Source organism: Lissotriton vulgaris, chromosome 1_1, assembly GCF_964263255.1.
Source record: "Lissotriton vulgaris chromosome 1_1, aLisVul1.2, whole genome shotgun sequence".
Lineage (NCBI taxonomy): Eukaryota > Metazoa > Chordata > Amphibia > Caudata > Salamandridae > Lissotriton > Lissotriton vulgaris.
Window position 1 is genome coordinate 1,767,516,714 of NC_141685.1, and position 24,005 is coordinate 1,767,540,718.

The 24,005-nt window shown below is 50.1% G+C and overlaps 1 protein-coding gene and 1 long non-coding RNA gene across 5 annotated transcripts in view; one reads left to right on the plus strand and one right to left on the minus strand.

Annotated features, from left to right (window-relative positions):
- Positions 1 to 9,168: 9,168 nt before the first annotated feature.
- LOC147751184 (uncharacterized) lies at positions 9,169 to 22,064 on the minus strand. The gene is made up of 2 exons (XR_015295545.1): positions 21,854 to 22,064; positions 9,169 to 9,488 (listed from the first exon to the last, which is right to left on the minus strand). It is a non-coding gene; the product is annotated as an uncharacterized LOC147751184 (long non-coding RNA).
- Positions 22,065 to 22,082: 18 nt separating this feature from the next.
- The window catches only part of SNRPF (small nuclear ribonucleoprotein polypeptide F), a 1,022,948-nt gene continuing 1,021,025 nt past the window's right edge, over positions 22,083 to 24,005 (plus strand). For 2 of the 4 annotated variants that reach the window (XM_086919078.1, XM_086919080.1), the window contains exons 1-2: positions 22,083 to 22,226; positions 23,284 to 23,409. In XM_086919078.1, coding sequence (XP_086775204.1) covers positions 22,224 to 22,226; positions 23,284 to 23,409 — 129 coding nt within the window. In that variant the 5' untranslated portion in view covers positions 22,083 to 22,223. The remainder of the gene's footprint in view (positions 22,227 to 23,283; positions 23,410 to 24,005) is intronic. The other 2 variants (XM_086919079.1, XM_086919077.1) reach the window with 2 other exon arrangements.

Below are 24,005 nucleotides of genomic sequence, written 5' to 3' on the forward strand. Positions count from 1 at the left end.
CTGTCTAAACCACTTCGTGCACAGCAGTGCACACAGCTGCACGGAGACGCCACGGGCCATATTGGACTTGAAAAACAAAGAAATAAACATAAGATTAGCAAAATAAACACAATGGCTTACCTCTAACAGCAAAACAGCAGCATACATACCCGTCGGAACCACTTCGTGCACAGCGGAGCACACAGCTGCACAGAGACGACACGGGCCATGTTAAACCTGAAAAACAAAGAAATAAACATAAGATTAGCAAAATAAACAAAATGGCATTACCTCCAACAGCAAAACAGCAGCATACATACCCGTCGGAACAACTTCGTGCACAGCGGAGCACACAGCTGCACGGAGACGACACGGGCCATGTTAAACCTGAAAAACAGGGAAATAAACATAAGATTAGCAAAATAAACCAAATGGCTTACCTCTAACAGCAAAACAGCAGCATACATACCCGTCGGAACCACTTCGTGCACAGCGGAGCACAGTGCTGCACGGAGACGACACGGGCCATGTTACACCTAGAAAACAGAGAATAAACATATTAGCAAAAATAAAAAAGTAACATCAAAAGAAAAACACATATAAAGCAAACATACATACCTCGGAAAAAGGACCCAGCGACTTCTTGCACAGATGATCAGCGCAAAATGGCATTTACAATCCTACGGCCATTTTCGGAGTTGGGGGCGTGTTTTGCTGTGCTGAGTGACGGACGACGTCACTGTCTAAAGAACAGCAAAAATTACGCCCCCAAATCCGAAAAGGACGGGGCTACATCGGAGTGACGGATCTCTCCTCCAATGGCTGGCCTCTGTTTAGGAAGCCAGCCAATGGAGAAGAGACGGGGCAGGGAGGCGGGACCTTCTGCGCTACTAAGAGTCATTTAATCTCCGGCCTAAGACTGCGCAAGCGCAGCCTTTTAGGCCTTCGACCCAAAAAAAGTTGATAGTACCTCCAAAGCTTTTGAGTGATGTCAAGGATTCACACAACTTTAAAACAACCCCTAAGACATTTAATTTTACTAGGTGGGAATTGTGTTGCCTTCCAGTACATCATATAGTGTGCTAGTTAACATATTCCTAAAGATGTAATTCAAAATGTAATCAGTGCTCTCACATATTCATGGAAAGTGGGTGCAGCATGGCATCGTTGTGGGAAACTAGAGAGGATGTTTTAAATAGAAACACTGGTAACTCCTAATCAGGTTGGGCTGCAGAGCACAGCAAAATAGATTTACTTCTCTGTGTCCCTTTAAATATTACAAATGTTCCAGTGCTCTGAAACGCTCCGAACAGATCTATTAGCATCACCTTGACCTATCAGAATAGTATGGTGCCCAAACTTGTGGAAGTCAGTTTATTGTTATTTGTGGGAACTCGTAGTTAGTGGATTTAAAATAAAATATTTAGTCTACATAATAGATACGATTAGAACATCACAAAGAAGCCCAGGATATAATATAACATCAAACATATACATCCCTAAGTATATGTTCTATTTCAAAACTTAAGAACAAAATACTTAACTACAGAAACTGTAAAATGTTGCCAATATTTTTTAAAAATTCAGGTATTTCAGCAATAGAACAAGGGAAACACATAAGGGAAGGACCAAAAATGATACTGCAGTTATTAACAATACTGACCAACACAGTTCCGTTTGCTGCTGATAAGATGTTATAGGGAGTTAAGGATGACCGCACTGTTTAAATGCCACATTTCTTTTTGTGCCACATTACTCAATTCATATGTTCCCGTCTATCTCAGAAGCCAGGGCTCCAATTAATCTCATCTGTGTCCCTTGTAACATGATTTCCTGTTATCGAATCATTGTGCCAAAGTTACGTGATGTCATTTCTGGTGACATCTTTATTACAAAAATTATTTGGAAACCTGAAAAATATTACTTCATTTTGCTATCATGAAAGTAATATGTTTGCATCTGCTCCTAACGTTTGCCATACATGACTTAGAAAAGGGAAAAAAAAGAAGAAAAAAAGAAATGACCGGTTCTCAAAATTGCATAACCAGAAATCACTCTTTGAGGAATGTATTTTGGCGCTACAGCTGTTTACTCACTTCCCAGCAGTTTGATAAATCCGGGAGGAGTGGTCACCGACTGCTCTTACAGCCGAGGAGCAGTGGCATGTTTAAGTGATGAGGCATTGATGCTTTGACTGAAAGGGAAGCAACGGAGTCCTGTCCACTTTGAATCACTCCTACTCCTCACGGGAGAGCCGCTGCTTGACATTCCTGCAGAGTCCTTCAACTTTAGATCCCGTGTCAAGCACAACTTCAGAGCAGCACTTTTCAAGAGGGGCGCTTCCAGCATTGGTAATTTTACATCAATTCCCCACGGCCCGCATAAATTAGGGATGTGAAAACTTGACAAAATCTGGAAGCTCAGCTTATTCCCTATTACTTGCCAAGGCTGCTCGTGCACATATATAAACAAGCATTTACAATGCAATGGTTTCGCCTTTTGAAAAGTTTGAGCTATTGGCATTGTAAATGACAAAATTTGTATTTATGTGTTGGTTTTGGAAACAGATAAATAAATGGCATTGTGATTTACAATGCCAATAGTTTAATCTCTGGCAAATGCCACTCATCAAGCTGAGACACTCAGCTGCAGTCACAACTGTGGTTTGGAAAAGACACGGACACGCTGGAAGTAAATATAGTGTTACTGGAAATCACAGCACGCATTAGTCAATTTCCTGGAAGAACCTCGATTCTATTAACTACCAGCAGGGTACACGCTGTTTTTGACCGAGCTGACATTTTTGGCCGCATTCATAAGTGATGACATTTGTAGTGGTGGCCTCGGGCGAATTATTTGGCTTTGCAAGCGAAAAATGAAAACTGGCCCCAAACACCAAGTGTTCATCACATGGTGATAATCACAAGGCGATAATGAGCTGAGAAAAAAAGCAACGGCAGAATGGATAGAAGAGCAAATCCGACCCCCTCGATGTCCCCACCCGGCCCGTCACTTCCCACGCCGCATGACATGCCAGCGCCGCAGAATAAAGTCGGGCTTAGGCTGAGTGATTCATGTCAAGCACTGCATGACACGTGACTGACTGACTCCGTTCCAGCCCATGTGTCGGGGGGTCCGAAGTGTCTGGAATCTCAACTTACACCCGGTTCCACTCTAGTGACGCGCTTCAGTTGTCCACATGTTCTATCAATGTGCTACCCATACAGTTTTGTAAATCACCGAAACATCACCTAGGTCAATTCAGAGCGCTAAGATGTGACAACCATATGTTCGTCTAAATTGGCTTTTTTTAAGATATCTCATATGGAAGGTGTTCAGCTATGGTGACATAGCAAGATGCAAACATCAGAAACCAGCTAAACCCTGCCACCTCCGTGCAGAGCCCAGACTAGTCCGGATTCCACCACAGCCCATTCTGAACAGACTGTGGGCAGTCCTTTGCCTAACAAAATAATAAAGCGATCTATCTACATAACCTCAATCACAGACCACAGCCCAAGCAAACTCCCAGAAAGACACAGAGCAAGATGTTGAACGACACCCACAGGCACAAGGTGTGCAAAATAACCTGGATTACAAGCAGGGTGGGTTTGTACCTCCAGCTACTAAGCTCACACTAGTGCAATAACCACGCAGAGAGATTTCACAAAAACTTTCCTCACGTCTTCCAAGTAATGATTTTGCCAGAACACCACAGTCGCCCCAGAAGCTGAAGGAAACGCACAGCTCACCACAGCAACGGGCACACGGACAGCGGGAAGGGGGATGGCACACGGACAGCGGGAGTGGGGACGGCACACGGATAGCGGGAGGGGGGACGGCACACGGACAGCGGGGGGGCGGCACACGGACAGCGGGGGGGACGGCACACGGACAGCGGGGGGGGCACACGGACAGCGGGAGGGGGGACGGCACACAGACAGCGGGAGGGGGGAGGGGGGACGGCACACGGACAGCGGGAGGGGGACGGCACATGGGCTGACACCTTCGGGTAAAGTCCGCGCATTATAAGAATGCATTAAAGGAACATTCGACCCGGTTGACAAGACACGCAGGAAAGACACATATTAATAGTAGCTTGTTCTTCTATCGCGATAACTTTTGCTATGGTAAAGATACAGAAATTCTTATGGTAGACCAGGCTTTTTGTTTAAAAACAGCAGAACATTCAATTAAAACAGTAGAACATTCAATTGCTCTGCAGAAAATCGAGTAATAGACGTCAATATGGTATTTGAAGAAACATTGTGAACTGAACGATCTCTGTTGAAATCTGTAAACTACCTGCAGTGACAGGCTCAAACCGCACCACAACTAAGCATTTCATCCTGCCGACGTCTATCCATTGAGGTTTGGGCAATAGTAACTAGTCAGGGAGGACTGACTGTGTACCGATCTGGACGGACTGTGCCAATAGGGAAGAGACATGGATCTTTCTGCCAAGCAGTGAGACTCGTGAGAGTTCAGGAAGACGGAGCTCTGGACTAACGGCCTACCCGAGAGGCTCAGGTGAAATCAGGGCTAACGAGTCTGTCTGCGCCGATATCCCAGGAGCCCCCACCTCCTGTGAGGTCACGGAGACTTTATAACACGTAGTTCACGATCACACCCCTGCTGCTTTTATTCCTCTGTGCATCCGCCCCCATGTGGGGTGGTTTAGTTCCTCGTGACGGAATGCCATCTTCACATTTGCCATGCTCTTATGCTAGAGAGGAGACACGCCATCCCTGAAGCCTCAAGGGAGGTATACTTATCACATCCTAGAACACAATACACTCAGGTGAGACAGTGTCAGGCAGGCCTGTGTGGGAATCCGGCCGGAGGGCTGATCTGACATGACAGTGTGTGGGCCACTTTTTGGGCGTGTTTTATGGTCTGTGATTCAATTTTAATGTGGGTTTCCCTATTACCACCAACCTTTCCTGCAGCAAGCACACACACATGCAGTCTTCCACATCATGCAAAACACCTGGGCAGCGTGTATTTACAAGTTCAAAACTGCCCCGAATTTTCAAATGTGAGCACATTTCTTAAACTACGTGCTAATAGAGGCCACTTTTATTCTGGGACCCGGTCCAATTTTTCTGCCTCTGTCCTACCGTGGTGTCAAGCTGCTCCTGTATGCAAACATATCGATTCTCCGTGGGAGGCGCAGTTCTCTACTTAAAAGTACGTCTGTGTACAAACTGCAAATCAAAGGCTAGGACCCCCCAAGGCGATGCTCCGCCCCTTCTTAGGTAGATACAATGTGCTCAATCGAGATCAGTGACACATACACTTGTTAGTGCTGCGTTTAGAACCCGTACATTAAGCGCTATATGCATGATGGCACACTGCACCGCTTCCGTCATACTCGATAATAAATGTGCTCCTTATCGTCATCGAGAGCAGCCCCCCTACCCGTTAATGTACACTCCATTTGCGTGGTCCGGACCGAGCAACCCATTTCGGGGACACCCCTGCCCAACCTTACTGTGGAATCTTCAGTCTAGGCTTGCTGAGGAATGCTTGACACCCCCCACATGACACACACTAAGTACCTGCCACCCCCTGCATTCAAACCCAAACAAGAACTCCGCCTTAAGAGGTTAAAGGCATCGGGTGGTGGCGGTGGGTCCCACCGCATCCATAGCACTGTTAAACGAGCCCTGCTTGAGTTGAAGACGGACATTTGAGGCAGTCGGTGTGTATCTGGCAAAGCGAATTCCGGAGATTTGAACCGGGGAGCTGCTATTTGTGATATTTTGCTGTTAGACGCGATCCAGACTATAAGAAGCATTTTCCAGATAAGGGACACATCTCCTCGTTGCAGACGGTGCACGTTAGATGCCTAGCCTGGCGTTATTTACATGTCAGATAACTCTGGGCTTTACGTCACATCGTGAGGCAGTCTGGTACTTGCAGTTTTCAGCACATACAATGACGCAGTCGAATTACATTTCAAAGACCAGTTCCACCCAAGGTGTCGTGATTTTCCGACGCCAGCGTGCAGACAGGCTCGCCTTTTCCCGAGGCATCTTGTCCCCTCCTCTGGCACGGCCGCGGCTTTTACGAGTGCCTCTAAAACAGTCAGGGCAAGGGCTCCCTCTAGTGGCTGCTATGGAATATTGCTGCCCAACTCAGCTGGGATTGTTTCTCGTGCACAAAGTCGAGGCTCAAACGAATACTGCTGCTGCATACACAAACAAGTAGGGATTAAAGTCATATTTCAAGCACGGAACACCCCGCCCTTCCAGCTAACACCTGCTGGTTATTAACACAACTAAAGCCTCCCTTAAAAGAGCATATCTCAGTTAGACTTCCGGACAGCGGGGGGGGGGGGGGGAGGGGGGCGGGAACGGCGCACGGTCAACGGGAGGGGGGGGGGGCGGGAACGGCACACGGACAGTGGGAGGGGGGGCGGGAACGGCACACGGACAGCGGGAGGGGGAGGTCGAGAACGGGCACTCACCTGAACTTCTTCCGGCGGCGGTCGGCCTGGAATGAAGAAAAGAAACATTAAAAAAAAAAACACGCCCACCGCCGAGATGACGAGCACAGAGGGGTGGAGAGGGAAAAAATCTCGGGAACGCCCACGAATCTGGTCCGGCCATGACGGACAGATCTCTGTTCCAATGGCTAGCCTCCATTTATGGAGCTAGCCAATGGAACAGAGGGCGGGACTAAGCCCCACACTGTAGGGACATTAGATTTCTCCTGGGCGGAGCTAGGAGCTCCGGCACCAGGCGAAACCTAAAAACAATGCACGCCTAACACCAATGGATATTAATTATTCACCCGCATTTTTTTCATTTCATTGAAAGTAGAGCAGGCATTTCACTAAGTGGTAACAAAATTAGAACAAGCACTGTTATACAAGCGCGGCCCCCTGGCTGCAAAAGTTAATGAGGGATGCAGTGTAGCGGCGGCAAAAGTGAAAGTTATAAAAGCAAGCAAGTGATGTCCCTTGTCGCTGTTGTTATTTGCCTTGACCCTAGAGCTTCTTGCCCAATGGATCTGCACCGACGCCTCTAACATAGGCCTCCGTTGGAACAACGAAGTGACCGTCAAGATTTCCCTCTATGCAGATGATATCCTGATCTACGTAGCTTCCCCCAAATCTTCTATCAATAGTCTGTTCCACGTCTTGACTAACTTTGGGAAGTACTCAGGTTCCTCAATCAATTGGGCTAAATCGGCTCTATACATGCTACCCGCCCCCTCGCTGCCCCGCGGATTCTCTATACAGGTGGCTCAGGAGGGCTTCAAGTATTTAGGCATTTTCATCACTTTGAATCCCGCCCTCTTTCACGACCGGAATCTACTTGCCCCATTGCGCAGACTACACAACGATGAGGCACATTGGCGATCCCTACCGTTGTCCCTCGCAGGTAGAGCAGCTCTGTTCAAAATGTTGGCACTCCCGCGCTTCCTACATGCCCTCCAAAATTGCCCCTTTCCGATTCCTGACTCCTACTTCAGGTCGGTGGAGAGCGATCTCCGCCTTCTCCTGTGGGATGGAAGGGCTGCTCGTATTGCCCTGGAAAAGCGGACACTGAGCTGGTATGAAGGGGGCATTGCACTCACAAATGTGCGCCTCTATTACTGGGCATCGCAATTGGTTGCTACTAACCACTGGATACACGGCTCACCCAATGACCCAGCCTTCCACCTTGACAGATACCAGACTGGACAGGAGGGATATTTCGGGGCCCTATACAGTAAGCCCAAAAAAATAGATACATTGGCCCTATGGCGCACACAGTCACAATATGGCATTAAGCCACAGCTCGCCTGGGATGGTCGAACAGACTCACTAAAGCCACCCCACTGTGGGCATCACAACAGCTTGGTTCCCTCTGCTTCCACTTGGGTTTCGACAAGTGGAATACAATAGGCATCTCAACAATAGGAGACCTGATACATAAGGGTAAACTCTTAACCTTTACAGGCTTACAAACCAGATACACACTCGCACAAACTGAGGCCTTCCGATACCTCCAAATTAAACACACCCTCCTCTCCGCCGTCCCTGATCTCTCCTCTTTGCCCGAGTCCCCCCCCTGGAGGATAGATTAGTCTCAGAACCCCTCCCGACAAAGGCCATTTCCTACACTTACCGTAAGCTCTGCAATAACCTCCCAAATACATTTCAGCCCCTACGAGATAAATGGCAGACAGACCTAGGCGACCTGGAAGAGGACGAGTGGCAGGGGGCATTGATGTCCCCCACGGAAGTGGCGATTAACCACCAACTTAGACTGATCCAGCTGAAGATCCTACATAGGACTTACATGCCTGCAACTCTGTTAGCCACAATCGGGAGGAGGGAGGACGATAGATGCCTAAGAGGTTGCGGACAAACTGGCACCTTCTACCATATATTATGGGAATGTCAAGTAATACAGCGCTTTTGGGAGGGGGTTGTATGGCTGAACTGGACAGGTGCATGTTGGCCGAAAAAACTGTCTACAAGCTCCGTGGCTGCCCTGCGAAGTGGGACAAGAAGTGGGGCCACTGGAACATTTACCGGGCTGAACTCTGTGAATCCCCCACGGTGGAAGTGGCCATGAACCGGACTAGACTACTGGGCTGAATTGTGCAATATTTTCTCATTGTGAATGTACCATGACTTTGCCTGACCATGCCAATTGTACACTGATTTTGACTCTGCAATGCTTTCAATAAAAATTTATGTTAAAAAAAAGGAAGCAAGTGCGCCTCGCGCTGCAAGGTATAAAAAAAACACGCTAGTGATACGCGCGTGCGGGAGCAGGAAAAAGTGAAAGTGATCACGCTGGAAGGGTGCAGGAAGCGATGTGCCTAATGAGCAATGACGGAAAGGCAGATGGTGGCTATGCGCGTGCCCGCGTGCGTAACCGCAAGCATGAGGCCAGCAAAAGGGTGTGGTAGCACTTTGAAAACCCACTTAATAAATGTCTCGCAGGACAGCGCATGCACTGGCTCAGGCGAGACCTAAAAAGGGGATCGTCAGGATCCGCCTTTGGCAGGCCTATTTCATTATTGGATTCCTAGGCCAAAGTCGTTGGACAAATTATTATGAAACGCCTACAGGCTTGGGCAGAGGATAATCAAATTTTATCAGACATCCAAAATGGATTTCTTGAAGGATCAAAAATTTGCTAGCATTCGCGCCAAGAATTTTCAATTCTATTAAGGAAAGGGAGGTGAGGATTATGCTTCTCTTTCTTTTATTTGCTACTCACAGCAGCCAATGAAAATCGTTTTGTATGCAAATAAAACTACATTTCCCATGATGCCTGTCCATACATCATATCCTGTATAACCCTATAAGAGCCACTGTATCCTGTTTCTCCTCCTCTTTCTTTGCTCGAACCTTAACGGTCAATAACATTAATAATTTCAGTCCAAAAATAAGGAACATGAGTCCCAACAATCATCCTCCAACGCGTAAGAACCATATCCAAACTGGAAAGTTTACATCTTCTGAACCAGGAGTACCCCAGCTCCGTCTTCTTTTCCAGAACCTGAAAGGAATGAGACAGGGAAAACCCGTAACCTCTGTTTATAAAGAATAGCAAGTACATGCAGTGGGTAGTTATTACCAATATTGTAATAAAATCGGGTGGGATAATCCTCGCCTCCGTGTCCTTAATAGAATTGAAAATTCTTGGTGCGAATGCTAGCACATTTTTTATTCTATTACAGGACCGGAGGCTTCGGATTATGCTAGTTTAACACTTATCCAACACAACTACAATCATATCACCCACCGGTTTATAATAAACTGTTTAAATACAGACTGAGAAAATCAAGCAGTAGATCTTGAAATGTCCTGAACATTGGAACTCATCAACAATATTGAGAGGTATGGTCCCATAAACAGACTGTGTCACAAACATTTGGTTATGAATACCGTATTCTGGCATAACTGCCTTCAACCACTGGCTATAATAGCCGCAGACACATATGTAAAAGGTTTCTGCAATATAATCAACAGTTATATCAAGTAACTATATCAAAATCTCAGGTAGTAACACCGAGTACCTCCCTTGAAAGCCTTAAGGCATGGAAACCACGTATAGATGTGACCAGTGATGAAGCTGTCCCAGAGGGAATCCATCGTCCAGGGCCAGCGCAGTCAGGACGTCAAAGTTGTCCATCCTTATGAAAGGAGTTGTGTCTCTTGGAAGAGATTGCGCAGACTGCGTCATACAAACGCCTATCGCTGTTTGTGTCTTGCTATGACTAGGAGTCTGTCCTGGCATCCTTGCCAGGTCTGGGTAAACCCCTTTCTGTGATTTCTTTACAAATAGTAAGAAAAGAAGGAGACTGGCGTCGACGTTGGGTGACTCTTCCACCGTAACCAGGGTATCTGATCGCAGCGCATGAACTGTAAACTATTGTGCCCTTGTCTAATCTCCGTCTAACGCGCGCGGATGCCCCAATATCCGTCGTGTTGATTGAGGTAGGGAGAAAAAAACATGCCCATGGATTTGTGACTTAATGATGATGGGTGTCAATCAAGCCTTGGCATCCCGAGGTAGGGACTGTCATATCTGGGCCCAGTTGACCTACTCAAGGACTTGGAGAACCAGAGCGTCAACAGAGTTATGTCAGGAGACTTACGCGCTCCTTTCGAATAGATCACATCCTCCTTATCTATCCCACCAATGCATTGATGTTAGACGGGGACCCGGAGGGTCGGCCGAGTACAGGGGGAGAGGCCTCCGGTGAGGGCCGTCTCCGGCGATCGTACAGACAAGTAACTTCCCCCCACAGATGGACACCACACAAGGATGAGTTCAACACACTTTATATAAGAATCTTGAGGCAAGGGGATGAACGATACGGGGGGTCAGGACACGAGGGTCCTCCCAATTCTAGTCTCTGTAGGGGAAAGGGGTAGCGGGACAGTCTTAGTACCGGTCCGGTACAGGTGCGGCAAGAGGGAAGCTCACAATCCTCAAGCTTGGGGGTCCGCAAGATGGGCCGCGGCAGCGCCAGCAGGCTAGGACAATGGTTCACAGCGAGGAGGGCCGCGGCAACGCCAGCAGGCTACGAAGATGGTGCACGACGAGAAAGGCCGCTGCAGCGCCAGCAGGCCAAGACGATGGTTCGCGTTGGAGAGGGCCGCAGCAGCGCCAGCAGGCTTCGGAGATGGTTCACGACGAGAAAGGCCGCGGCAGCGCCAGCAGGCCAAGACGATGGTTCACGTTGAAGAGGGCCGCGGCAGCGCCAGCAGGCTTCGGAGATGGTTCACAAGAAAGGGCCGCGGCAGCGCCAGCAGGCTTCGGAGATGGTTCACAAGAGCTTCGGAGATGGTTCACAAGAAAGGGCCGCGGCAGCGCCAGCAGGCCTCCAAGGATGAGTTCCTCACGGTGTCTCTCGACTCCAAGATACAACTGCCTTCCTGCTCTGGAGCTGCCCCAGTTATAGGTCTGGTCTCCTTTGATGTCCGGACCCTCGCCCTTGGAGGTCGGGAGGTCCGGGATGAGGGAGTCCAGACACCCAGCAGGGGGGTGGAGCCAGCGCCCGGGGAGGCCGGGGGCGATCGACACCTGGTGGAGGGGAGCCATTGACACTCCTTCTCCCATTGACCTGCCAAGTGGTCTCTTCACCCCCTAGGTGGATGGTGGTGCCTCGATGTCGGGGCCTGGCCAGGCCCAGGGTTGGGGTCGAGCCGAGGCCACGCGGCCTTGTTACGTAGTGTCCAAAGATGGCAGCTGGGCCGGGGCAGGGGTGCTGACGGGGGCCCGGGCCAGCCGATACTGGGGTGTTCAGGGGCTGGAGTTCCGTTGTGGACGGGTTGTGGGCTGCCCCAGCGGGTCGCCGGGATGGTTCTGGTCGGGGATACAGGGAGAGCAGGGGTCCAGTCCCCGTCATGCGGGGAGGGAGTGGGCCTTCCCCGAGGCCTGTCCAACATGCGTCCCCCCCAGCTGAAGGCAGGGAGAGTCACCCATCCTCTTGGGTACTCTCCTCGCCGAGGCGGAAGAAGCGTGACAGGCCGTCTGCGTTGGCGTGGTCCTGGCCTGGGCGATGCTCCACAGTGAAATCCATCCCCTGCAGGGAGATGGACCATCGCAACAGTTTTGGGTTCTCTCCCCGCATTTGCATCAGCCATTGCAGGGGTCGGTGATCTGTTTGCACCCGGAAGTGGGTACCGAAGAGATAGGGCCGGAGCTTCTTGAGGGCCCATACCACGGCGAAGGCCTCGCGCTCGATGGTGCTCCAGCGCTGTTCTCGGGCCAGCAGGCGTCGGCTGATGAAGGCCACTGGCTGATCGACTCCCTCGGTGTTGAGTTGAGAGAGGACGGCCCCAATGCCATGATCTGAGGCGTCTGTCTGCACTATGAACTCCCGGCTGTAGTCGGGGGCCTGGAGCACGGGGGCGATGCACATGGCGGCCTTCAATTTCTCAAAGGCCGCTTGACAGTCCGGGGTCCAGTTGACTGTTTTGGGGTTTTTCTTGGATGTGAGTTCCGTGAGGGGCCCCACAATGCTGCCATAGTCCTTTACAAACTGGCGGTAGTACCCGGTGAGCCCCAGGAAGGCTCGGACCTCGGTTTGGGTGACAGGTGGTTGCCAGGCCTGAATGGCAGCGATCTTGAGCTGGAGGGGGGCCACCAGACCGCTCCCCACCTGGTGTCCTAGGTAGGTCACGGACCCTTGGCCAATCTGGCATTTGCTGGCTTTGATGGTGAGCCCGGCCTGCTGGAGGGCGTGCAGGACCTCCCGGAGGTGGTGGAGGTGGTCTGCCCAGTGGCGACTGTATACAGCAATATCGTCCAGATAGGCGGCGCTGAATTCTTCGAGGCCCGCCAATACCTGATTCACGAGTCTCTGGAAGGTAGCTGGGGCGTTTTTCATGCCGAATGGCATCACCTTGAAGTGGTAGTGGCCATCCGGGGTAGAGAAGGCGGATCGCTCTTGGGCCCCGGGGGTGAGGCCGATCTGCCAGTAGCCCGCTGTTAGATCGAAGATGCTCAGGTAGCGGGCGGCCCCCATGCGGTCAATCAGCTCATCCGCCCGGGGGATGGGTGAGCGTCGGTTCTGGTAACGGCGTTCAGGCCCCGATAGTCCACACAGAACCGGAGCTCGGGGGCAACGCCCGGGGCGGCAGCCTTGGGGACCAGCACGACTGGGCTGGCCCAGGGGCTGTCAGATGGCTCGATCACTCCCAGGGCCAGCATTTTGGAGACTTCGTTCTGGATGCAGGCGCGCACCCGATCCGGCACTCGGTACGCCCTGTGTCGAATAGGGGGGCTGTCCCCGGTGTCCACGTCGTGAAGGCACCAGGGGGTGACCCCGGGGATGAGGGAAAACAGGTGTGCGAATTGTAGCAGGAGAACTCGACAGTCTTGGCGTTGCTCTGGGGATAAGGCATCGGAGAGTCTGACCCCTTCCACTGAGCCGTCCTGCTCGAGTGTCCTCAGCAGGTCAGGAAGGGGCTCGGAGTCTTCTTCTGTCCCACTATCGGTAGCCATCAGGAGGCTGAGTTCTGAGCGTACGAAGTGGGGTTTGAGTCTGTTGGCATGGAGGACCCGTAAGGGGTTCCGGGGGGACTCCATGTCGATCAGGTAGGTGACGGGACCCTTGCGCTCTATCACCTTGAAGGGCCCTGTCCATTTATCCTGTAGGGCGCAGGGTTCAACCGGGGACATCACCCAGACTTGTTGTCCCGGCTCGAACTCGATGGAGGAGGCATGCTGATCATACCATCTCTTCATGTCCTCCTGACTGGCTTCAAGGTTGGTCTTGGCGAGTTCCCTGAATCGCCGGGTCTGGTTGCGGAGGGTCAGGAGATACTTGTATACATCCGGCGGAGTCTTTGGGGGGGCCACCTCCCACCCTTCTTTGACCAGGCTGAGGGGCCCCCGGACGGGGTGTCCATACAGGAGTTCGAATGGGCTGAAGCCCAGGGATTTCTGGGGGACTTCTCGGTAGGCGAACAGGAGGCACGGGAGCAGCACATCCCATTGGCGACGTAGGGGTTCTTCTAGACCCATGATCATCCCCTTGAGGGTGCGGTTAAACCGCTCGACCAGTCCATTTCCTTGCGGGTGATAGGGGGTCGTGAATTTGTAGGTGACCCCGCACTGTTGCCAGAGAGACTTCATGTATTTAGAGATAAAGTTCGTGCCCCTGTCACTGACGACTTCCCGGGGGAAGCCCACCCGCGAGAAGATCCCCATCAGGGCTCGGCCTACCACGGGCGCCGTCGCGGTCCGAAGAGGGATGGCCTCAGGATAGCGGGTGGCGTGGTCCACCAGGACTAGAATGAAGCGGTGCCCTTGTGCTGTTCGGGGGTCCAGGGGCCCCACAATGTCTATTCCCACCCGTTCAAACGGGGTGGTGACGATGGGGAAAGGCTGCAAGGGTGCTTTGATCTTTCGGCCGCTCTTCCTGCTGGCCTGGCAGGTGGGGCAGGCCCGGCAGTGGTTGGATACATCATTCCTCATTTTGGGCCAGTAGAAGTGGGTCACCAGGCGGCTGTACGTTTTGTCTTGCCCCAAGTGTCCGGCAAGGGGCACATCGTGTGCTAGGCTCAAGAGGAAGTCTCTGAAGCGGAGGGGGACCACCAGCACCCGGCTGGCCCCCAGCTCAGCAATCTTTTGCTCACTGTAGAGCAGGTCATTGTCCCAATAAATCAGTGGGCCCCCGAGGTGTCTCCTGCGCTCTGGGCGAGGGCTTGCTGCCGGAGTCCCTCGAGGGAAGGACATGCTCTCTGCTCCTGTCTGAATTGTTCCTGGGTGGGGCCACCCTCTTGACGCCACTGGGCCAGTTCGGGAAGGTCCCGGAGCCGATCGAGTCCTCCTTCGCTGTGTTCCGGAGAACTGGCTTCCAGGGTGGCTCCCTCTTGGACGATCGGGGGAGGAGGCTCTGGCCATTCGGGTTCTTCGGGACTGGGGATGGCGCGGGCGGCCATGGACCGGGTCGTTACGCAGACCCATTCAGGGAGGCCCAGCATCCCCAGGTGCTCTCTTGTCTCGACGGCTGACCAGGGAGAACTTTCGAGGTCGTTCCACAGGAGGCAGTCCACTGGGGCATCATCGCGGACAGTCACTTTCAGTATTCCGGATACTCCTCCCCACTCGAAGGGGACGCAGGCCATCCGACATAGGCTTTCTGAATTGTCGGCCGACCGTACTGGGCAAAGGATATTTGGCAAGATCTGGTCCGGGGTCACCAGACGGCAGCGGGCTGCAGTCACACTGGCCCCAGTGTCGCGGAGGGCTTCAGCCCGGTGCCCATTAATGTTGACCCACTGGCTGTACTTCTGCGTGTTGGCGGGAAGGGGGCCCGCGGGATCAGGTCTCTTTCCCCTAGGCAGACCAGGGACATGGCGGCTGGTTCCCACTCGGGCTGGTCTGGCTCGTACTCTTCAGTGTCTTCTTGGGTTTGCTCTTCTCCCAGGGCGGCGGCAGCGACCTGGCGGGGCATAGGGCTCTGGTTCTTTGGGCAGTTGGGATCATTGGCGTAGTGGCCGGGTCGCTGGCATCGGTAGCAGGTAACATTGGCGCGGAAACCTGGTCGCATCGGGAGGTTCCCCCTGCCGGCCGGGGGCGGGGTGTTGCTGGCGGGAGCCACCGGGACGGTGTCTCTGCCCCGACCCTGGCCTCCTCCTCCCCCTCGGGGGCGATGGAACCCTTGGGCGGCTCTGTTCTGTTCGCTGGGCCCGTTTCGGGAAACTCGGGTGCTTTCCCATCAGTCAGCCTCGACGGCGAGTTGCCGAGGTTCAGTCAGTTTACTGTCAAGGAGATGCTGCCTGAGCTCGACGAAGCAGTTGTTAGAAAGGTGCTCCCATACAATAAGGTCAAAGAGTTGCTCGTAAGTGGTCACCTTGCTGCCCTTGATCCACCCCTCAAAGGCTCGGCTAAAGAAGTTCATGTACTCCACCCAAGTCGTACCCGGGATCCGTTTGCAGTCGCGGAACCTCTGTCGGTACATCTCGGGCGTGAGTCCGTATCGAGTGAGGAGGGCGGCTTTCATGTGGTTGTAGGACGTCATCTGATGGTCCGGGAGTTGCAGCAGGGCGTCTCGTCTTTCGTTGACAAACCTCCCCCATAACCCGGCTCCCCAGTCGCTCCGGGGAATCCGGTGGGAGGTCATGGCTACTTCGTAGGCTTTGAACCATTGCTGGATATCGTCGTTCCGGTAATATTCTCTGACGACATCCTTGGGGATGTGGACCTTGGGGTCCGTAGTGACAGGGGGGCTCGGGTGCCCGGGGACCCCGAGATCTTTGTTCTGCCTCCGAATCTCTAGTTCCTTCAAGTTGCGCTCATGCTCGTAGGCTAGCTTTTTCTCTTCTAACTCTCTCTGCCTTTGTTTCTCTTCTCGCTCCTCTCGGAGCCGTAAGTGTTCCAAAGTTATTTTTTGTTCCGCCAATTTGAGTTCTCCATCTAAGCGAAGTCGAGCCAGTTCCAATTCGTGGAGCCTGCTCTTCTCTCGTTCTCGGGCCTCCTCTGGTGAGAGACCCGGTCTTCTTTCTTCTGTCGGCTCGGTGCTTGTTTCGGTTGTCTCGAGGCTTTGGTTTTGGGGTACGGCCGTACCCGTCTCTGCTCAAGTTTCCAGGGCGTGTTTGAAGTCCTCTTTCGTGCTCAGTCCTGTGGTAGCAATGCCCGGTTCTATGCAGAATTGTTTTAGTTCTCTGTGGCTGTATTCCTCTAGTTTTTCCATCTGGAATTTTTCCGTTGTTCCGCTCTCTTTTGTTGTCATGGTGGTTGTGTGTCGTGGGGTGAGTTACTCTCTGTACGATTATGCGTTGGCTCGGATCGCGCCGCTGGCCACCAATGTTAGACGGGGACCCGGAGGGTCGGCCCAGTACAGGGGGGAGAGGCCTCCGGTGAGAGCCGTCTCCGGCGATCGTACAGACAAGTAACTTCCCCCCCACAGATGGACACCACACAAGGATGAGTTCAACACACTTTATATAAGAATCTTGAGGCAAGGGGATGAACGATACAGGGGGGGTCAGGACACGAGGGTCCTCCCAATTCTAGTCTCTGTAGGGGAAAGGGGTAGCGGGACAGTCTTAGTACCGGTCCGGTACAGGTGCGGCAAGAGGGAAGCTCACAATCCTCGAGCTTGGGGGTCCGCAAGATGGGCCGCGGCAGCGCCAGCAGGCTAGGACAATGGTTCACAGCGAGGAGGGCCGCGGCAGCGCCAGCAGGCTACGAAGATGGTGCACGACGAGAAAGGCCGCGGCAGCGCCAGCAGGCCAAGACGATGGTTCACGTTGGAGAGGGCTGCGGCAGCGCCAGCAGGCTTCGGAGATGGTTCACGACGAGAAAGGCCGCGGCAGCGCCAGCAGGCCAAGACGATGGTTCACGTTGAAGAGGGCAGCGGCAGCGCCAGCAGGCTTCGGAGATGGTTCACAAGAAAGGGCCGCGGCAGCGTCAGCAGGCTTCGGAGATGGTTCACAAGAAAGGGCCGCGGCAGCGCCAGCAGGCCTCCAAGGATGAGTTCCTCACGGTGTCTCTCGACTCCAAGATACAACTGCCTTCCTGCTCTGGAGCTGCCCCTGTTATAGGCCTGGTCTCCTTTGATGTCCGGACCCTCGCACTTGGAGGTCGGGAGGTCCGGGATGAGGGAGTCCAGACACCCAGCAGGGGGGTGGAGCCAGCGCCCGGGGAGGCCGGGGCGATCGACACCTGGCGGAGGGGAGCCATTGACACTCCTTCTCCCATTGACCTGCCAAGTGGTCTCTTCACCCCCTAGGTGGATGGTGGTGCCTCGATGTCGGGGCCTGGCCAGGCCCAGGGTTGGGGTCGAGCCGAGGCCACGCGGCCTTGTTACGTAGTGTCCAAAGATGGCAGCTGGGCCGGGGCAGGGGTGCTGATGGGGGCCCGGGCCAGCCGATACTGGGGTGTTCAGGGGCTGGAGTACCGTTGTGGACGGGTCGTGGGCTGCCCCAGCGGGTCGCCGGGATGGTTCTGGTCGGGGATACAGGGAGAGCAGGGGTTCGGTCCCCGTCATGCGGGGAGGGAGCTGGCCTTCCCCGAGGCCTGTCCAACAATTGACAAAGGCTGTCCGTATTTAATATTGTAGTGCAAAGCACAGCGTAATGAGGAGTAGAGGGGGAACCAACCCTGTGCGTACTCAAATAGAAAGATACTAATGTATCGGCTCCTCAGCAACGCTGTAGTCAAACTGTTCCAGCCTCAATGGCGTCAGAGTCATACTGAGATACCAGGAGCGTGCGCGCAATCCAAGGGCCAGCCTATTGCTACAGCCGGGAAGGTGTACCAGGAAAAAACTGCTCCATGTGAAACCCGAGGCATTATGAACCTCGAAGCAAGCAGGGGACGCGTGCGACGTGCGTAGGCCAAACTGCCCAAATGTAGCCCAATTTGGGCCACGCACACCGGGGCGTTATGACTCCATAACCGCACTCGGCTACTAGGGAAAGCATTTGGCGGGGAAGCGCGAGAAAGCGTAGTGATCAGAACAACCCTATGGAAGTGACAGGAGTAATGTTAATTCAGAAAACCATAATAATTGAAACACCATGATTTGAACACCTAATTTTGAGTAAGAATGTAGACCTTAACCACTGTCTTACAGTGACTCTTTTCTAATGCTGCCAATGACAGCACGGCATCTCCGCCCCCGTGGGAGCGACCTTGTTCTGGGCCAGAGTAGCTAAACAAATAGCGCTATCACGCACACACAAGCCAGTGCAGTATTATGATTGAGAAAATATCAAGCCTAAATATTAATATGAATTCAAATTTAAATATAAAGTGAAATTTAACTACAGTTTTGTAACTTGTAAAAACACAACCAGGATTCGAACCCTGAACCTCTCGAATAGGAGTCAAAGACCTTGTCCCTAGGCCACATTGACTTGATAAAATCATTAAGCGCATAAACGTGAGGGGAGCCTGTGGCGTATAAATCTGTAAATGTAAGCTGCAGACTGCGTGGTACTTGAGACCAGCGGGAAGTAAAATTAAGCCTAATCGGGCCACCCGCACTAAAAAATGTCACCGCTCCCAGCGGGGAGCGCACCGCATTACTAAACTGCTCCCAGCAGGAGCCTTTTGAGCGCGTTCGCACCACGTTACTAAACTGCTCCTTTCAGAAGCCTTTTGAGCGCGTTCGCACTGCGTTAATAAACTTCTCCCAGCAGGAGCCTTTTGAGCGTGTTACTCGCGATTAATCATTACCATGACTTTTGTTTTAAGAAAGGACCAGATGTGTTAATTATTCACTGCTCCCAACGGGAGCGCGTCACAACTCCCCGCAAGAGCCTGCCAAACGCCCAGAGGCCAACTAATCAAAGCACGATGCAAACCTGATGAGGAAGATCACTCTGCAAACAGCGCGATGAACGCGCAGTCTTAAAAATAAGAAAAGGGGGGGTCACAACACACAGCGCGATATGCGCATACAAATGCCGAACAGCAAATTAAAACATAGCTTGATCTACGTGCAACTATAAGCACAACAATAACAATCTCAACAATTAACAATGAACGTGCAATAGTAGACAAATACATCATCATATTATAGTTCTTGAGCACTTAACTTCCTGCATGAGCAGCAAAGAAAGAGGTGTAGAAACAGGATACAGTGGCTCTTATAGGGCTATACAGGATGTGATGTATAGACAAGCATCATGGGAAATGTAGTTTTATTTGCATACAAAACGATTTTCATTGGCTGCTGAGAGTAGCAAATAAAAGAAAGAGAAGCATAATCCAAAGCCTCCGGTCCTATAATAGAATTAGGGACTGTACAGCAAAGTTTAAATGTAGCTATCTTTGTGGGGAAGTATATCAGGGCGAAAAAGGGTAGACTGTTTTTAGCTTTTGTCGATATCATGGCGGCCTTTGATTTTGTGAGTCATGCTTAGCTTTGGGAGATTTTAGAAAGATTGGGGGTTGACAACAATATCATTTACTTCCTTAAATGCCTTTACCATGGAGCAAAATCACGAGTGCACTTTGGCCTGAGTGGAGAGCGCACTGCCTCTTTACCTATTAGGAGGGGGTTAGGCAAGGCTGTGGCCTAGCCCCCTTCCTTTTGAACCTTTATAATAATGGGCTAGGGAAGGCACTTTTTAAGGATGCTCAAGATTTTCCACAAATAGGCAACCGTCCCTTACCATCTCTTTTATATGCAGACAATGCTGTTTTAATGTCCGGCACGCAGATTGGTCTCTAGAAGGTTTTAAATAGTTTTTCTAACTTTATGAAGGACCTTGGACTTAGTATTAACACCTCAAAGATTTTTATAATGAGATGTGGATGTGGGAACCAGAAGTGTAGGGATATGTATGTGGATGGGCATCTAGTAGCCCCAACTAACAGTTTTTCATATCTAGGGATTCTTTTTAGTCAGAATGATACGTGGGCCCAAGCTGTCTTTGAAAAAAAGCTGGCATTTATCAGAACAGCAACTACTCTGGCCAGCTTTTAAAGAAAACTGGGTAGGAAACCCCCAAGAGAACTTTTACAAATATATAAAGCAAAATGTGTTTCAACTGCAATATATGGAGCGGGTGTCTGGGGGTTTGCTGACACCCAATTCAACTAGTGGAGAATAAATTTTTAAGATACATTTTGTCAGTTTAAGCCAGCACCTCCACGTATGTCTGTCATGCCGAGCAGGGCCTCCCATACATATCCGACCTCATAAAATTGGAACGAATTCTCCTTTGGCACAGGATCTGGTCAAAAGAAGAGACCAAGCTAAATAGGGAGATTTTACAGAATAGCCTGAGACTGGAAGGGGCCCAAAAATCCAATGGGGCAAATTTGTGAAAGAGTTTATGGAATATTTCACCAACCCGTGCTCCATCAAGTTGATCACCAGAAAAAATCTAAGAAAGGAGGGCCATCAATTGCTGGATATTTTAAGACTATTTGTGGAAATTATGAAGCCAAGTGTCCAGCAGCATCAGATGGTTCTTACTACTTTTAGTCTGCAGCCATATTTAATATTTGTACCTGGCGGATTTGATAGGCTGCTATTAATCAGATTTAGATTGGGGACCATCCACAGATTTGTTTCTTTCCAAAAATGAATGACTGGGCAAGTGAATTACAACTATGTCCTTGTGATAATCAGTCGGTTCAATCTTCATTTCACTTAATCTTATTTTGTAAATTTTATACAGAGTTAAGAAAGGCGTGGATAGTTCCACTTTTGAAAATCTGGGGACTGAGGCAATGTTGTCCGGCTTTTATTAAGCTCCAGCATTTAGAAAATGAACATGTAGCCTGGAGGATATCCATGTTTTTGAAGAAAGTGCTTTGATTAATGAAGAGTGTTGTGATATAGGGGCTGAGATCTTTTAGGCGCATTGTCACTTTAACATTCACTGTTTTTAAGACTATGGATCATATATTAAAGTCCAAAAATGTTTTAATGGCCACTGTATTTGTATGCTGGTGTAAATTTTTGTGTTATTTCTGTATTTTATCTGCACTTTTATGATTGTTAAAAAATGCAATCGAAACAAAGCTTTTCTTGATTTGACTAATCCTTCACAATTATTTATTACTTTGGTTTGTTGATCTAAACGTGGCTGCTGAGTTAGTTACAGCCCTGCCAAGTTGCCCAGGTCCATGCATGATGTGCTGCACCAGTCCAGGTTTTTTTTTTGTTTTTGGGACATGTAGTCTTGTTTATTTCATTATAAAATAGGACTACAAGTCCCAGGATTCAAAGGATAAAGTCTAGGCTGGAGCAGAACATTACCCATGAACCTGGCAAACTTGGCTGGTATGTAGTTAAAACAAGAAGGCATAGTCATCGTATCCATTTGAACAACGGACGGAACTCCAAAGTTTCTGGCACAAAACATTGTAAACTTCACATAAATATCTCACACACTTGTGTTCAAAAGAATTAAAATAGTTTATTAAAAAAATCTCACACGCATGGAGAATCACGAAACGAGAGAAACAACATACTGCTGCTCAAAGGTGCAGCTGCTACTCCACGCCTGCAACGCGCGACATGACGAATTCTCCACATTCCAACATGGTGTTTCAGCTTGCTTGTCGTTCTTGTCCGTTTTTTGTTTCCAGCTGCTTCTCTCTCATCGATCGGAGAGCCTCTTTCGCTTCCGGGGTCAGATATTCGCACGGGTCCAATCAGATTTGACGTTTTGGTCTGGTGAAAGGTGTAAGGTTGCGTTTCCGCTCGCCATTTTCTTTCGCAGCACTCCAGCGGTGGCGCGTGATTTCTACGGCCCCGGGGAGGAATTTTTTTTTGTTTTCCCGGTGAGGGAAAATTAACCCAGCATGGTGAGTCGACCGGTGCATTCCCAATGGGTTGTTTTCTGTGCTTCACTTAAGAAGATGGGTATATGTCGCCGCTGTATTCGTATTAATTGTCTGCATGCTACCTTCCCGCCATCGTCGGCTCGTTTTCACCTGGTTTTTATCAAGAAGCGTACGGTTGATTGTACGGAATCTATTCAGTCTGCCTCATCACGGCTTTGTTCAATAACCGCTATGCGTTCTTTTGTAACCCTGTAGGCCAAACGTGGCCTGTAGCCGATATTTCGTATTGTAAAACTGTCTGGACATTGATAAGTGGTGCAAATTACGGCCTGTGCTCTGTTGGTTTGGACCACAGGCCCTCAAATGCCAGGAAAAGCGAATATTGTTAAAGATGGCTTCAAGCTCATCTGAATACCACCAGTGAATTGAATTTTAGCGAGCATCCCCGTATTCTTTCTTGCATGGGGGCATGTAGTAACTGTAAGGATGTACATTAGGATAGCATTTCATTTGCCAGTTGGCCGCTTTTTGATGGTTGCAAGCATAGATTGTTTCAACGTCTGGGTTTCGAAAGTAACATTTTAGAGTTGTAAATAACAGTATTTTTATTATCCAAATAACCCAGCTTCTAATTGTATAAAGCGTGGTCTTGTGGTTTTATTTTGTAAAGATAAACGTGCTGATCTTGCGCCGTATAATGGTAATTATGGAGTTGGATCTAGACCGCCTCAGACTGTCAAGTCCGTACAGCATGGTCGTAGCGATATCTGAAACTTGCTTTCCTTCCGTCTTTGTGTTTTGCAGCAGGCAGAGTTTTTTTTTCTCCAATAACGGTTATGATTGCAAAAAGCAGCTTGACTTACCATTATAACAGCAGTTTTTTAACGTAGCCCCCGATTAGCGTTTTTATAAATTTGTTTGTGATGCCGATGTTCCTACTGAATCATCCATGCCAAGCATAAATGATGCCTTCTGTTAAAACGTAAGATTTTTTTCGGATGTAGCAGTAAAAAAGTGGAGTGATCCCATGAAAGCAGTTATAATTAATCTAATCGTGCTTTTTTGTCTATTTTTACAGAGTTTGCCACTGAACCCAAAGCCTTTCCTCAATGGACTGACTGGCAAGCCAGTAATGGTCAAACTAAAATGGGGAATGGAATACAAAGGTTATCTAGTATCTGTCGATGGATATATGAACATGCAGGTAAGCTTAATTTCTGATTGTCATTCGTCTCGAACAGTGTGTAGTAAAGTACTCCACACAGGATCCTTGATATAACTGATTTACTTCTAAGGTACAAAGCCGTAGCAGGAACAGTATTCACAACTGCTCAGGCACTTCAATAGCTACCACAGAACTACCATGACATAATGCACAACACACCCCTAGCCCCCCCCTTTTTTTTAAATATATATAACCAAACGGAACAAATGCATAACGTGATTTTAAACCTCTTTACAACAGAGGGTACTTTGGATTCATCTGCAGAGATGGCTAGAGTATCTGTGCGTATGGAAGATTCAATTTACAAGGTTGTGTATGTGCAAGAGAAAGATGATGTAGTGGCAGGTTTCCTTTTTAGAAAGCCAACAGTGTGCACACAAGTGGAATGATTTTCGCATGGTGCTTATTCACAGTAATGGAGTTAGAGCTTATACACAATATAGTACTTGCAGAGAAAAAATATTCATACAAAACAGACGTTTTGTTATAAGGAGTGGCTAGGAACAGATACGGTTTTGAGGAATTTGTGAAGAAACCTGTATTACTCAGTGGTAAAATGTTTAATTTCTTGCCGA